At 49.8% G+C, this 16,038-nt stretch overlaps 1 protein-coding gene across 3 annotated transcripts in view; it reads left to right on the top strand.

Moving 5' to 3' along the window:
* Positions 1-16,038, top strand: part of PSD3 (pleckstrin and Sec7 domain containing 3) — a 121,410-nt gene that overhangs the window by 27,147 nt on the left and 78,225 nt on the right. For all 3 annotated transcript variants that reach the window (XM_075411692.1, XM_075411694.1, XM_075411693.1), the window contains 4 exons: positions 25-1,093; positions 2,489-2,887; positions 15,626-15,832; positions 15,934-16,014. In XM_075411692.1, the coding sequence (XP_075267807.1) occupies positions 25-1,093; positions 2,489-2,887; positions 15,626-15,832; positions 15,934-16,014 (1,756 nt within the window). The remainder of the gene's footprint in view (positions 1-24; positions 1,094-2,488; positions 2,888-15,625; positions 15,833-15,933; positions 16,015-16,038) is intronic.

The following is a 16,038-nucleotide window of genomic DNA, read 5'->3' as shown; positions in this document are numbered from 1 at the left end:
CACGCTTTCTTTTTTTCTTTTCAGGTAGTGGCCATGGAAGCAGCACTGTGCTCCCTCATACCATCATCAATGAATTTCCAGAGTACGGCACCGTAGAGCCAAGCGGGGACGCGGGGGGTGCTTCGTGGCTGTGCCAGGCAGAGCCCGTGACGCGCAGCCCGGAAAGAGGGGACGGTCACGGCCGCGTCCCTGGCAGGACCCTTCCTCAGCGTGGGGCCCCGGCGGGCAGCTGGGGACCTGGCACTGGGGCAGCGCAGCTGTGCACCCCGGGAGAAGCTTTGCAACCGGTGGGTAACCTGCCAGAGATTATGAAAATCTCTCGACGGCTGGAAGCAACAAAGGTGCAAGAGAGAGCAAATACCTCTCTTGATTCAGAGACGCAAATGGAAAAAAAGAGCGTTACTGGCAGCCAAAATGTGCAGGCAGCCAGAGAACCAGTTCCAGCAGGCCAAGAAAAACCCTCAGACATGCCTCTTCCATCTGAACGAACAGCTGAGGAAAAAACGCATTTGATTGTAAAGAAAGGTCTGGCTGCAATATGGACTGGAGAAAAGCAGTCCGAGTCCTTGCAAGCCATCAGTAATAAAGCCGAGGAGGTCCACGCAGCGCGGGAGACAAGCTGTCATAGACCATCTGTGACAAATGTGGAAGGAGCCAGCAGAGTGGAGGGGTGGGCGCGTTTTGAGGAGTTTTCAGCGTACAGTCAAGGCAAAATGCAAATGGGTCCTGAGAGGAGGCTCTCTAAAGAGGCAGCTGTGAGCAAACATGTAGAATTTCAAGGGGTGGAGATTTTATGGCTGCAAAAAGCCGAGGAGCAGAGAAGAAAGAAGCACTCGCTGCTGGAGACTGTGTCCGTGGAAAGGAAGGCGTTCCCCAAGGCGTCCAGCCACGCTGCGCCACTGATGGTCTGCCCAGCCTTGGTCTCCTCGCTGGACAGCGCTTGTAACGAGGTCTGCGAGGACCTGAGACTGGGACCCGCAGCTTCTGGAGCTGCTCCTCTGGCGCTGCTTGACGAAAGTGGGGAGGATGAAGTTTTTGTGAAGAAGAACCGCAGTGAGGAGCAGACGGCTGTGCTAGTGAGAGGCCAGGGCAGGTGAGATGGTGCTTGCAGGGGCGCGGGGGGCAGGCAGGGTTTCTCTTGTCCCAAGCACGTGGCTTATGCCTGCTCTTATAGGAGCTAATGACAAACAGCGAACGTTTGTCTGCTGCCTGTGGCGTGGTGGCAATGGCAGCAGTTCATGCCTTGTGGTGGCTGGTGCATGATGTTGGGACTGAACCCCATCCACAACACCTTGCAGAAGTTTGAAGTCCGTCTCTGGTCTGTAAACGTAAAGATGTCTCTTGCTGTTTGCAGACTAATGACTGTGTGACGAAGCATCTGTCGCAGGTGCAGCTGGGATCCGGGCATGGCATATGATTAAATATAGGCAGTACGCAGGCCTGGCTGTATGCGCCCGGCCAGATTTTCAGGTTTTGGACAGAGTTCGTGCTGGAATGGCGTGAGCACCTCTGTGAGGTTGGATAATTAAGACAATTTACCCAGGGCCTTGTGTGTTGTAAGAGGGTAAATTCTGTGGTGTGCTTTCTATACTGTCTGAGTTTATATAATTTCAACTATATATATCTTGTGAAAATTGTGCACTGCTTTTTACAGGAGCATCCCGGTCTGCTCACTTTGTCTTTCCTGATGCACATCTGTACCAAAGCGACGGGTCCCACTGGTGCACTCTGAGCAAACCGTGCCCACTCTGACCTGCTGAAATGAAAGGATCTCTGCAAGGGAGGCACTCCTGCCTCTGCACCTTGGGACCCGTGGAGTTTTTCTTTGGCTGGCTTGTAGGATTGCTTGGGCAATCAGCCCTGACGCCGGGCCCGTGCCATGAGAAACCCTGCAGTATTTGGTGCAGCAGAGAAGAAAACTCTCTGCAGGGGGATGCTACACGTTCCCCTGCGCCTCCGCAAGCAGGCCGGGTCTTCCCCCTTCAAATCTGGTTCTTCCGGCTCCTGGCTGTTAATTGCCTTTGCTTCGCTTTGCATTTCGGAGGGATTTCCTGCAGCATTGCACGGAAGACCCCAGCCCTAGGACTGCAGAGCCGGCAAACTGTGCTCCAGGGGCAGCGGCCCCATCTGTCTCCGACCTGTGCAGCCTCTGGCATGGCAGTGGTGCTGGCAGAGACCTCACGCGTTTGTCAGCGCTCTTCCTCTTTGCTCATAGGCAGCTGATGTTACCTGTTGGGCAATATTAGGCTTTCCCCATGCCCCCGCCTCCCCCCCTTTTACCCAGAAGATTATTTCTTTTTGTGTCCCCAGAGAGGGAGATGGTGAACAGAGGTGGTGCAAGAAGAAACTAGCATTTTACCCACAGTGTCCTCTCCTCCACAAAGCCACGTGGACCTTTCTGTTTGCAAAGGTGGAAGGCGAGGAGGTTTACCCAGCATCCTAAACTTTTCCCCTGAGCTGAAACGAGCTGTTTCTGATTGATTTCCAGGATGATGGAGGAGGGGGAGGCAGCCACAGGAGGATATGAAGATGTCCTTGGGCAGAGGCACTCCGACATCTCCACTGATCTGTACAGCTCGCAGTTCGAAAACATCCTAGACAATGCATCTTTGTACTACAGCGCGGAGTCGCTGGAGACGCTGTACTCGGAGCCCGATAGCTACTTCAGCTTTGAGATGCCACTCACTCCCATGATCCAGCAGCGCATGAAGGAAGGCAGCCAGTTTTTAGATCGGACGTCAGCCTCGGGGCAGCCAGATGTCATGCAGCTGGTCCCTGATGGGGAGGTGAAGGGCTGTGGTGAAGGCATCGCCAATGGCTTAAGGGATGTGGGCGTAAGTGAAACACTCTTCAGAGGAGACGTCACAGAAGTCCCTTGTTTGGAAAGGTAAAAGCAGTGGGTGAGCTTTCCGTGTGCCTGCTGATTTGCCCTTGATGTCTGTTTACCTCGGCGGACTGTCGCAGAGTGCAGTTTTGCCTCTTTCAACACTGCACGTTTTCTGCACAGAATAATTACCAGTGTAACAGAGTGAGCTGCAGGAGAGAAGTGAGCCATCCAAACCTGCCGTTCATTAGGGAAGGGCAAATTGACTTTACGAAGGTTTTGTAGGTGATGCTCGTGTCGATAAAAGACTGGCTGGTATTGTCGCATCTCTGGGACCTGTGTCTGAAGGAGGTAGTTACTGGTTACAGATGAACCTTGTTCAGCTCCAGTTATACCCAAATTTGTTAGCAGCAATTTTAGGAACATCCTGTGCATGTGGATGAGTTGTCCAAGTGCAGTTTGTTATTTGGATCTTAAAGGTGTATCTCTGAGCATAGCTTTTCCTCTCTTGAGGTCAGTGGGAGTTTAGCTGGTTACTTCAGCTGGGACGAGGTTTTGCTCCTACAGCATTCAGGGGATTAGAGACTGTTAGCTGTTTCTGTCATTTGTGCACTAGTTACTTATTGAGAGAGGAGGGACCACTGCAAAAATGTTAATAATTTCTGTTTAGATAAAACAAGAGACAAGAAAACCTATTAAGAGAAGAGTCATGTGAGAAGCAAAAACTAGGCTAAGTGGTCAGAAAATACTGTGTGTTTGTAGAAACTCACTCTGTGAGCAAACTTTCCTCATCGTGTGCTGTCAAAGAGAGTGGGCGAGTGAAAGGCAGCGACAGGCAACGTGGAGGGTCGAGCCACAAGCAGTGATCTGCGGAGGAGTGAGTGACAAAGATGTCTCGGCTCTCCATCATCCAGGGACAGGATGTTATCTAAGAGTCGTTGGACTGTTTGCTTAGGTGAGACTAGTCTAGTCTGAGCTTTCCTGGGAGTCAGTGGTGGGAGGTCTTTTATCTGTCTTGTTCCTTTTGTGCTAGTGTGAAAGACGTCCTTTGAGCAGAAGTAGTTCTGCTAACTTTACGGATTAAGGTACGGTTTGCCCTTAAAAGAACAAGCAGAAGGGTTTAGCGGTTTAGAATGTTTTCCCCATCAATCCTAATGCAAAAAGGTGTTTAAATCTTGTATGACCCTGAGCTGCTTGGTGCCAGTAGGTGGTAAGTGACTGCTAATCTGCTACAACCAGTGCGGAGCCAGAAACTGAGGTCAGTCCTGACACCTGCAGCTCCTTACTTGTACTGAAACCAGAGACTGCCGTCAGACTGGGCAGTGGAGGACAGGCAGCACATACAGACCCTGATTCTGTTACCCCATAGTTGCAGCATCTAGTATCTGAAAAAGTATTGTCAAGTAAGGCTCACATCGGCTCATCAAGAGAGAAGTTATCAGAAAGACAATGTGTACTTAAATTAGGTGCCTGCCTAGTGTGGATTTCATTAGGAATGAAGTTAATTTTAGTTGAAATTTGCAGCCATAGTCATAAACCAGCGAGGATTTTTGAATTCTTCTTTTTCCCTCGCAGTGAAAAGAGAAGAAAGAAATGTCCCCAGCAGCGGGTTTGTTAGGAAGCTGTGCTGTTGTAGTCTGCAGGGCTCTGTTAGGGACGAGCCCCAAGGGCTCGCTCCGTTGAGGTAGGTGCTGGTAAAGAGCAAAGCTGCAGCAGTACAGCCAGCCACGGATGTGCCCAACAGTGTGATCCTCAGGACAATAACCATATTAACCACTGCCCCACCGCAATATTCTAATGTCATGTTGTATGGCATCAGGGTATGGGTGACTGACAGATCATGTGTGCTATAATGTTGGAGCCAGTGATGAATGATGGTGTTACCGTGTGTGGTGAGGAGCACTGTGTGCATGCAGGGGGCTGCATGGGATTTGTTCGCAGCGGGGTCCAGACCGTGTGTCACTGTGATGCTCAGGTGAACCAGAAGTAGCCGCTGGGGCCCTGGGCACTGTTTGCATGTGTGGTTGTGTTACCGGAAGCAATCCCAGACTTGTTTTTTCAACCGAAAGTCTGCATGTGTGATACGTGTGTGGTAGCCACCATGGCACCTTTGTGCCTTCTGCTGTGAGTCCTTGTTTCTGACGGCGACGCGAAGCTGTGGTTGCACTGGGGCTGCCGTTTCCCATGTGTAGAACCCGTCTGGCGCTGCAGAGCATCAGGGGGCCCCCGCTGAAGTGGGGGTCCGGCTCTCCCAGAGAGCGAAGTGGGGACGGAGAGCCTGTCGCCCTGCCAGGTCCAGGCAGCACTCCCTGTCTGGGCATCCCACAGCTGCCTCTGCCCGCCCGGCCATGTGAAGGCATGGGAGGGTGGGCGCAGGCAGGAGGGCAGCCGGAGGACCTCATCCTGCAAGGGCGAGCATGGGGTCTCCGTGTGTGAACAGCGGCAAGTGCAAAGGGGAGTAGGGGAATTCGGATTGCGGGGGGTGCATGGGAGCAAAGCGATGCAACATTGCAGTGCGGCACAACAAGAAGCACGAACCCCCCCCTCTTCCACAAACTTTGCTGCCAACCCAAGTGAACAAAAACGAAACCAAAACCTCAGCAGCTCCCTGTGCTGTGGTATTTCGGTGACATAAAAAATGTGTGGGAAAGTGCGTGGGGAGAGAGCACACTTTCAACTACCAGCGCTAATTTATGAGGGAACAGAATGTGAAATACCGGCAGTTCTTCAGGGTCCGGTACAGAAGGGGAGGGTGGATGCGAGAGCAAAGAGTTAATGGTTTACACCTGGGAACTGAAAGCCGCGTGCCAATTAGGAGAGGAGGAGCAGGTGCTCCCCATGGCCATGCGCTCCTGATAACAGGTGCCAGCTGAGCACCACGGCCCCGCTTTTCTTCTCTCTGGAGGGATCCTGAGCATAGCTGACACGCGGACCCTAGATGGCGTGAGGTTTTAATGCATAACGGCAAGGAAACCCAGCCTTGTAATGAATAAGCAGGAGGGTAACATCCTTCTCTGCTCTTAGGAAATCACTGGCTCTGGGAGGGGTCAGCTCTGGTATGTGAAGGCCAGTCACATGCCTTCAGAATTGGAAAAAAAAAAATAAAGTAGGAAAAAAAAATTATTAGAGGATTGCAGGCTGCAAGTTCGTATGGGCTCCTGAGTGTCTGGATGTTTCGTCTCTGCTGTCCTCCCTGTCAGCTGCTGGCTGTGGCTATGCACAGTAAGTCCTGTGACGTGCCCGCTCTGACAGCTGCCTGCCGCGCTCCCTTGGGGCGGGGGGGATGTCAGCTGGACCCCAGGCTTCCCTGCAGGATGGGTGGGCTTGCTTTTGCAAGTAGTCTTTTCCTGGCCCAGCTTAGGTACCTTTTGTGTCTGGCCAGTGGAAGAGGGATGCTTGGGGAGAAGGGCATGCAGCTTCCGTTCCTATGGGAATGGTTCCACTTCTTGGTGTCTTCTGGGGGATTAATCTCTTTCCTAGATATGTAATGATCATCCCACTGGGGGGAAAAAAATAATTTCTGCAGCTGAAGCAGCCTTAAGTTTCCCCAGGTGGGGATGAGATAACTGGGGGTGGAGAGGGAGTGTGTGAGGTTTCAGGGTTGAGGCACAGCCTCACACCCTGGGGTCCCCGTGAAGTGTGCGGAGCCACAGGTTGCCAGCGTAGTGAGGCTTGGCAGTGGCAATAAGGATAGTGTGTTTGGGCTGTGTTTGGTCCTCTTGCCTCTGTGTTGTCCCCGCAGAAGTGCGCAGTCCTTCTCTTCTCGTGCCAGTGGGTAAGCGCTGAGGCGGAGCAAGGCTCGGCCTTGGTGTATGGCACTTTAGTCTGACTCGCAGAGGCAGTAAGGAAGACTGTTTGCAAGATGCTACCCAGACGTCAAGCCTGCGTTTGCATCGCCTGAACTGCGTGTAATCGCTTACACCAAATCAGAGTGGGAGGAAGGGGACGTATTTCCAAAGCCGTAAGGTGTATCTGAGGGAGGAGTGAGTTATCTTTGCCGTGCATACAGTGCGCAACAGAGCATCAGTGTGTCCAAAGTATGATGTTCTCTGGGTGATGATCCCTATCTTTCTTTCTACTTTCAGACTTTAAAGGCAGAATTTCTTTTAATCTTTCTTTTTTTCTGTATTCTTTATAGCAGACATCTCATTCTCTCTTCCTGTGTTTGCTACAGTCAGAATAAGAAATTAAAATAAACCCCAAAATCTTCTGGCATTTCTTTTCCTGAGTTGTCTTGGAAAGTGTGGTCTCTGTTGGTAGGACATCACCCAAGATTTTTCTAAATCCAGAGAGAAAAGAAAAAAATCTGTATTTCAGCTCCTAATCCTCAAAAATGCTAAATACTTGCCACCTGCCATCATCTTCAAAGAACTGCTGGTGCTCAGCAGATTCTGCAAGTCCTGTTATTTTTTTTTATTTTTTTTACCCTAGAGATGCAAATACAAATTTAGTCACATATGCATTCTTTTGTAATTCGAGGGGGGAAGAAAACAAACTCCCTAAAGCAATCTGGTGGTTCTCAAAATAAATGCACAAGAATGTAGACTGCAGTTCCCAATTAGCTGCCAGGTTACTCTCAATGGTTTGGGCCTCTCATAGTAGTTCCCATAGTTGTTTTCTTTCTCCTGCGTATGGGTTATTTCCAGCAGTTTCTTGGTTGGCACCCTCCTTTTTCCTTCTTTGAGGCAGTGAACTTTGTTGACAGATAAACCCAGTTTTGATTGCATTCTCCAGGTTGATTCTCTAAGTGTCCTCGCAGTTTATCAGTATCCTGCAGGCCAGTTGTGCTCGTGGTTTTCAGTTCGCACTCTGGTATTTTTGTCCAAGGTGGCTTGTATTTGATTTTTCAGTGTAGATATGAGACTCAGTACTTACATATCTAACACGTGACTTTTATTGATTCATTTTATTAGTGTGTCCGACAGCAGTCTGGTAGAACTTTTTTCCCCTTTGAAGACTCACCTAGGGGCCTGGATGAACTTTTTCTTTTAATGTGAAATCTGCCAAGATCTCTGTGTTCCTAAGCAGACTTTTTTTGGTCGTCAGATGTGCCTCAGCTCATGACAAACTCTGAGACCTAGGAGAGCCAGGGCTGTCAGAAGGTGGTGCTTCATATTTGTTGCCATCCATATGCACAGGATAAGGCAAGTTATTCAGAGGAATGCCACTGGTTTTGTCCTAGCAGAGCGAAGGCATCTAACGCATCTGCAGCTGGTGAGCAAGCAGAGAGATGTGCTGGGGCCCATTTGCCAGCATATGGGCTGCTGCGTCTGTCAGTTGTTGAACCCCTGGTAAGCACAATGTGCTGGCACGGGTGTGTTAAATCCAGGTAAAAAGATGAGGTGGCACAATCTGCAGGGGTGAATTTCTGAAACGAGTGGCATTTTGGCAGCTGAGGATTTGCCCCTTTATCGCACAGCTTAGTAACTTCAAAAACGTGAAGTCACACTGATCACCTTGGTATTCCTGCAGGAAGGTGGCATCACTATATCAAGGCTCTGGAAATACAGCTTGCGAGTTTGCCTTTTATCTGGCTAACGAGGTGCTCACAACATCAGTTCAGTGAGAGTTTGTAAAACTGCTTCCAGTTCCTAAGTAAACTGTTGTTTTAGGGGAAAAAAGGGCTGCTGACTTTTCGCCTCTTCTGTTCCCAGCTTCCTGTGAAAATAAAACAAACAAAACAAAAATCCAGGAGCTGACAGAGACAGAAAAGAAAACACCAAAAAAAAAAGTGGAGCAGCTGATCAGATCACTGCACAAAGCGCCTCAGTATAAAGCTGTCGGCAGCTCAGCTTCCAAGCTGGCATCTGTTGGCATATCTCCATTAAAGTCAAAGCCATTTAGGTCAGGAAGCCTTCATTCACCGAAACTGAGGTGTCTGCCAGCTCCGAGTCGGTCCTGAAGTGCAGCCTGTCTCATCCGTTAGCCACGACTGGCTGCCAGTCGGACCCCCTCCGCGTTACTGCTGGTTAACGCTCTTCTTCCTCCGTCTGTCCGTCTGCCTGTCTGTCTGTTTGGGACCGAAAGAGGCAGAGCCTGGCGGCTGGCAGGGCGGCGTGGAGGCATGTGTAGCTTCGGACGTGATGCGGGAGTGCCGGCGGAGAAGAACAGGGCACGTAGCGTGCAGACTCCTTGCTAGCACAGCTGGGTGAGCTGTGGGCTGGTTGGTGGTGATTTTTGCTTTATTGCAGAAGTCTGTCTTTTATTATTATTAATTATTCTTTTTGAGGACAAGGCGGTTTGTTTCACTGCGTGGTTGCGATGTAAATGTCCTGTGTGATCCTACCGCCAGCACAGAAACGCTCCTTCCGCTCATTGCAGGGGAGCCTTAGCCAAAAAGCGTAAACACCCGTGTTTTTATGCATCTGTTTTGCTCCCTGCCAGGGAGGACCAGCCGGACCAGCTGCCCCGGGCCAGTCTCCAAACAGTTAAACTGAGCCCGGGCGAGGGGAAATACTCTGCTGGCTTCCCAGTTCTGCTCCTGTGCCGAGGACCCTGCGGAGCTGGCTGGGGAAATGTCGCGCCGGTGCTGAGCACAGGGATAGCTGTTGGCACCCGCGGCACATGGGGAGTTGGGGGGGCTCAGGGTAGAAGACCCCAAGGGCTTCCGAAGCACGAGGGGGCTGAGTGCTTTCTGTGCAAGGTCAGAGGCGTGCAATGCGTTCTTTGGGTCTGGTCTTTGCTCATGTCGGGGGGCCGGGTCCCGAGCGTGGGACTATCCTGATACATCCAGGAGACACGTCAGTGCATCTGTCGCAAATATCCGTGGCAGGGGGAGCCCTCGGACACCCTCTGTGGCAAGGGCCAGGCTTTCGCTTTCTAGGCATGGGGGCAATAACATGGTGCCATCGGTGACCCCCACTGCAGTGATGTCAGGAGTCTGAAGTCAAAAGGGAATCAAACGAAGTATTTTTAGCAAAACGTTTGTACTTCAGGTGGCAATGGGCCAGCATGTCTGTGTAATAAAGGACACGCTGTCTCTCGGAAGGGCTGCAGTCCTGTCCCTGCGTGTGGCGGGACTTCATGTCCTAATGCTGTGATCCCGTAGCGATAGCGTTTGCATTCACTGTAATGCAAACCCGCCAGAAATGGCATTTTCTGAACGCTTTGGCTGTTAGCTCCCTACTTGCAACCGGTGGGAATTCTTCCAGTCAAAGAAAAAGGCAGATGATTACGGGGAGCAAGAGGTTAGTTTTAAGCAGCAGCATGCATTTCAGCCCCTGAAATTGTCTTTGCATATGCATTTTACTGATAACCAGTAGGAGGTTACAGGGCACGTTTGTTTTTTTTTCACTTTGCTCCCCTCTGTGGGACGTGGCGAGGCTGAGGCACCTTTCAATGGATCCTCAGTGTGTACTCTGGGTTGTGGAAATCGTCCTCCCTTCTTGTGTTCTGGCTGATGCTGCGCTCGTGAGACACCCACTGAATCGAGTTGCAGCAAAGTGCAGCTGTGTCAGTCCTCAAAGAGGGATCTACTTCAAAGCATGCCTTTGAAGAGAATCCATACGTAGGACTTCAAAGCTGATTAAACTGTTCGGGGTAAAATAGCACAGTGAGTCATCAGCTAGGAAAGGGCATTATTTTTATTATTTTCCTCCTCTTCCTACAGTTGTATCTTGGAGGAGCCCTGGAGCTGGAGGTAACTGGCAAGATAAGTCATTGCCTGACATGATTTTGTGCTTGCTCTCTCCTGGTCCCACAGAAGCTGGTTCTGAGCTGCAGCAGAGCCGTTCCCAGCCCGTGTTTGTGGTCGGCCGTTTGTAGCAGGAACTGACTCATCATGTCTGTCCCACTGCTGCTGGGATTTCTTTGCTTTCTCTGGTGGGGCTACTCCTTTCAGAGCCAGGCTGTTCAAGCAGAGCCTTTCAGCTCCCTTGAAACAGAACTAAGCCTGTGGCACCGATCGTTTCTGGCCAGCTCTGAAAAGTGGAAGGGTGTCACTGGCTGAGCATCCACATCCCTCTGAGGGGTTGTAGGGCAGGGGTTTGTTCTCTCTGGGCAGGACTCTCTGCAGAGGGAAGTCTGCTCCCCGTGGCAGTCCGGCCTGGCATTGGTGCATCCGAGCGCTTCTGTATTTCTCATGTCCCTGTGAGGTGAGAGCCTCTGCTGAGGGGCTGTTGAATTAGGAATTAGAGTTGGTGGTTATGGTTGAGGGGTGGTGTCCTCTGTTTTGGAACCAGGAGGAGGAGGAGGTGGCTCAGAGTGAAGGCATTTAAAACAACAGGGCCAACACAGTGTTGCAGAGGGTGATTATCAGCCCCAGCCTGGCTCCCTGGTAGATGCTGTCTGTAACCCTGCTGAAAACAACATTTGTTCTGGCCCTAGCTTCAGCGTGCCAGAACGCCTCTCCACCCTTCCTTATTTTTAATCATTGCTGCGTTTTGCTCTGATGGACTTTGCTGGCAAATGCCTCACTTAGCCTGCCTTGAAGTAAAGCTGATATTAAAGGCGTGCAGATTAATTTGAGAGAAAAAGTTGGTTTTCTTCCTGTTTCTGCCTCCTCTCTTTTCAAAATGACCTGGGGAGGTCCTAGCTCTGTCTCATCCCAGCTACCCCTGCAATCAGTGCATCCCATGCGCTAGCCCCGGACGAGCACGGCAGACGGGTCAGCGTTCCTGGGGGAAGGGCCCCGTGTGCCCCAGCGCCTATGCTGCGCTTCAGTCTGGAGAGCGAGCTGCAGGTGGTGGCAAGCGGGGATCGCTGACGTGGGTGGGCTGAGGACAGCACTGGTTGCCACACCAGCCTCAGCTCTGAACATCGTCTCCTGATTAGCAGCTAGGGCAGTTGCTGCATTCTGGATCTGAGCTCTTTTCCGATAAAGCAAAATTCTAACATGCTTTTGTTCCTTGGGACAAAACAGAGAATTTTTTCCCCATGGATCTGCTAAAAAATGAAGAGCATCCCAAGGTTTAAGGCAACTGAAACTGCAGGCACTTGTGCCGAGGTTTCTGGTTGCAGCCTAGTAGAGTGGGAGAGTGGAGCACTGAGATATGAGGTGCCTGTACCCTTACCAGTATGTTACTGGCCTTGCTCTGTTTTTGTCTGGAAGTTGCAGCTGTTCCCCAACCATACATTAGTCTGGAGGGTCTTAATTTTGGTGAAACCCAGGATGGGGGAGAAGGGGGAATACGTGAGTCTAGAATATTCTTTAACAGATTAAGCATGCTAAGTGCTGAGCACAACATGATTGAGATACCTTGGCATTGGGAGCTAAATCACTGTACACCTGGTTGACAATGGAATAAGTGAAGAAAAATGTATAAAATGTTTCAGACTCTGCCTGGCTGTTATGGAGTGTTATGGGAAACCAGCTTTATAGACGTTGCAGTCTGCCGGTGTTTCATCCGTCAGCGTGGAGAGGCGGCTGCTGCTGTTAGAAGTTACTGAATTTGCCATGGCAGCTGTTTATTGAATTGCTGTAATTTCTGCTCGATGCGGTGGTGACAGCCTCTGTGCATTCACTGTGAACCTGGGGATGCTTTAGCAGAAGGAGGGAGGATGTGTCAGGAGTGCGTCGCTGGGGACAGAAATAAGGTGGTCTAGAGACCTGGTTTCTGGCCACAGCTCATGGAGTGTGAGACTAAAGGGGTCTGTTTTTTTGTAGCTTCTGTTTTCTGTGTTTCCTGATAGCAGAGATTAGTGCAAGGGTCTCTGGATGAAAATCAGCAGCTGAACCTGTACAGGTAATTACCGGTAGTATCATTACAATTCCTTTTGGCCTTGAATCCAGGATTAGGGGGAATATAATCTATTACATTTTCAGCCTACTTTTATCAGTGGAGGTTTCTCGTTCTATGTGATAAAGAGCAAAGCTGCATGAGAAATCCATGTCCAGTCTTGCTCTGCATCACAAAGCCCTTTCTGGGCTCTGTTTAGCTGTAATGCTGGTGTGAACTCTTTATGTGTAGAAACCGTAGGCAGCAGAATACAGATCTGTTTGCAGCCTTTGTCACACCTAGGCCTTGATTAGAGTCCATTATAAGCACTTGGGAGGCAGGTATTACTAGCTGTGTTCAGCAGCTGCGAAACTGAGGTGCAGAAGGAAAATGGTGCACCCAGAGATACTTGGAAGAGATGTCAGCCTTTCCCATGAGTAACACTCCTTGGACCCTGCTAAAATGACGTGTTCAGAAGGCAGCTTGCAGTAGTCATGCACAGGGCATCTGTATTTCCTAAGCCTTCAGTGACATTGGCACTGAGTCTTCTCACCACCTAAAAAACTAGAGAACTAAAGTCTCACTTTAATGTTAATAATCTGCCATCTTCCCTGAACAAGAGGCTTATGTTACAGACAACCCACATTGTTGTTTTGATTGCCTTCCTTGTACTTATTAAGTAATAAGCTAATTAACTGTTGGAATAAGTGAAGGAAGCATCCCTTACTCATTGACCTGGTACATGTACAGAGATGCTCCGTCAGGATGAAGTTTTAAATCAAGGAGGTTGGAAGATAAGGTTTCTTATGCAGCCCTGTCGGCTAGTTTTGGTGAGCAAGGGAAAGAGTGTGCACTCCTTGCTGGGTGTTCCTCCTTCGCATCCCAGCCACTGCTCCGAGAGGCAAAACAGAAGCTGGGAGCTGCCGTACTGTTGATTTCATTAAGTGGCAGATGCTGGCACTTCCTTTCTTTTCAAACTTATGGTGGTTTGCGGTAACGTTGACTCTCATAGTGCACTGGTTCCTAGCAGGGTGCAGATGTTTCTTGTCAGCTTTGGCCATCTTTCAAGGGCTATAAATACTGCCTTTAATAAAGAGCAGTGGTGAAACAGGGCTGTGATTTATGAGCAAGGCTCTGCAAGTTGGCATGGCTTTCGATGCACCATTTGTACGTGGAAGGCTTCCTAAATGTTTTAGCTCACCTGGTTATCCTTTGCTCTTGTCAATTTTTAGAGCTGGGAGTTTGAAACCAGTTGGTCCTGATTCGAATGGACAAGGCATTGCTTGGGGCGTGTGTCAGAGGGTTCTGGAATTTGCTTTCTTCACAAGTTTGAAGTAGACCAAATTTAGAGAATTTTGGACATTGGCTTGCGCTTTTGGAAAGGGCTGAGGAGGCATTTCCTGTGACAATGGTGTCAGGAGGGGCTTTTTTTGTATTCTAGGGTAGCTGGTGGTCAGTGATCTAATGTTGTTGGAGTTTTATTTACAGTATGAATTCCTTACTGGAGCACTGAGACTGAGCCCTTTCTGTTATAGCACCTTACTATTTACGCTGAAATAATGCAAAATCGAATCCATGGTACTTATAGGAACAGGTTACATGTCTGTTTTCCCCAAATATTTGATAAAAAAGGTTGCACCCAGTGTGGATGTGGGATTCTTTTGGTGTTCTAGCAGCACTGGGAGGATGGAAACAGGTGAACTGGGCAAGTCTCCTTCCTGTAGGAGCACCGCATGCCTCCTTCTCTTAAACCATGCATGGGAAGAGGGGTAGGGCACAGATGATGATTTTTGTGGAAGGAGGCAGAATAGCAAAGATTTTTATTTTAACCTCACATTATGTGAAAATCTCATCTTTAAAGGGTTAATAAGTGGCCAGCAGGCATTTCAGTAAATGGCTGTATAATTGTTACTGGAGCGCAGCGATCGGTTGTTCTAACTCTGGCTTGTCGAGCCTGAAGATTACAGTGGTGTGTGAAACCGTGGTATGTTGAAGTGTAGTGTTTAAAATCATCTTTAACTCATTCCACTCATATCTGCCCTATGCGTGACCCCTGCGGATCGTTCGCTAGCCCTGTGTAAAGGAGGATTTGGTGGAAGGAATTTCTGTACAGTATTTTTTTTAAGTACAAATGCTGTCACACACATGCAGAGAGCTGAGATTTTGCGAGAATTTTCATGCCAGTGTCAGTGAGCAGCTTCTCCAGAGTTAAAAGCCTGCCTGTGTGCAGGGGCGTGTATGTGGGGGTGCGCTTTCTGGTGTGGAGGGCTCCTGCCTCTTTCAGGGGAAAACCAGAGCAGACACGCAGCTCAGCCAGAGCTTTCCTACTGTAGTAGCAGTGGGAGGAATCTATAAGTGCATGATTTGTGTAAAGCGTCCTGGGATTGCCAGGCTGAGCATCCTGACTTGGAGCAGCCGGTGAGGGAAATTGTTGCCACCGTGAGGGAGCAGGGGCAAAGCAGGTGGTTCTCCAGGCTGGCCTGGGTGGCCTGTACTGCGTGCCTTGCACCAGGTCCTGCTTGGTCTGGCGGTGTCTCCCCATGGGATGTCCACTGCTCACGGATGGCACAGAAGCCACTGAGGCTTGTGCAGATGTTATTTTAGATTTGGGGAGTTATATTGTTTCCAGGACAACTGGGGAAGAACGAGGAAGGGACTTGTGCCGAGTCAGCTTGGGGCTACTGAACACCCTGGCTTGCTCACTGCGTTTTCCCCTGGAAGATGGCTAACGGCCTTCTTTACAGGGAACCCTTCAAGCCAAGCAAGCGATTGGGTTGAAAAATACCAGTGCAAGAAGCAAGTGAGGAGCCTGCGTTGTCAGGTGCAGTGATAGGCTGGTAATAGCAAACAGCTCTTTGTGAAGTTGTGGAAACTCAGCGTGCTCATCAGGCGAGTGCAGAGCGGAACGTGTTTCTGGGCTGGAAAGCCCCAATTTGGGTCTCTGTGCTTAGCTCTCTTAACCTCTGGTGACTGCTAAATAAATGTTCCTGTTCTATACAGCTCCTTCAGTTAAGTGGAATTTGCTATATTGTGTAATTTTGCCTCTGTACTGTTAATTGCCTTCTACTGTAAGAGGAATTAAACCCTTCTTGAAACTGTAATATCATTTTATTTTTCTTCTTCCCATGTTCTTGCTGTCTCATAGCAATGCTGAACTTCAGAATATGGTGTTAGACTCCAGTGCTGCCATGGGGAGCAATGAACTTCAGGAGAAAGATGCCACCGGAGCCCTTGGCCACGATCTCAGCAACGGCAGCAGCAGCAATTTGGAAGCAGCCAGGCGCCTGGCTAAGCGCCTCTACCATCTGGACAGATTCAGACGCTCCGACGTGGCAAAGCATTTGGGTAAAAAGTACGTGCTGATGTGAGGCCTTTGGCCGCGTTATTCTTGCTGGTTCTGGAGGGGTTCACTCTCAAATGATAACCTTCACTCGTTTATTTGTTTGTTTAAAGCAATGATTTCAGCAAGCTTGTGGCTGAAGAATACCTCAAGTTTTTTGACTTCACAGGCATGACGCTGGACTACTCGCTCAGGTACGTGCACATTTGCAGACCTGA

Source organism: Opisthocomus hoazin, chromosome Z, assembly GCF_030867145.1.
Source record: "Opisthocomus hoazin isolate bOpiHoa1 chromosome Z, bOpiHoa1.hap1, whole genome shotgun sequence".
In the NCBI taxonomy this organism is placed as follows: domain Eukaryota; kingdom Metazoa; phylum Chordata; class Aves; order Opisthocomiformes; family Opisthocomidae; genus Opisthocomus; species Opisthocomus hoazin.
The sequence above is the reverse complement of the archived record's forward strand: the minus strand, read 5'-3'. Positions and strand labels throughout refer to the sequence as shown.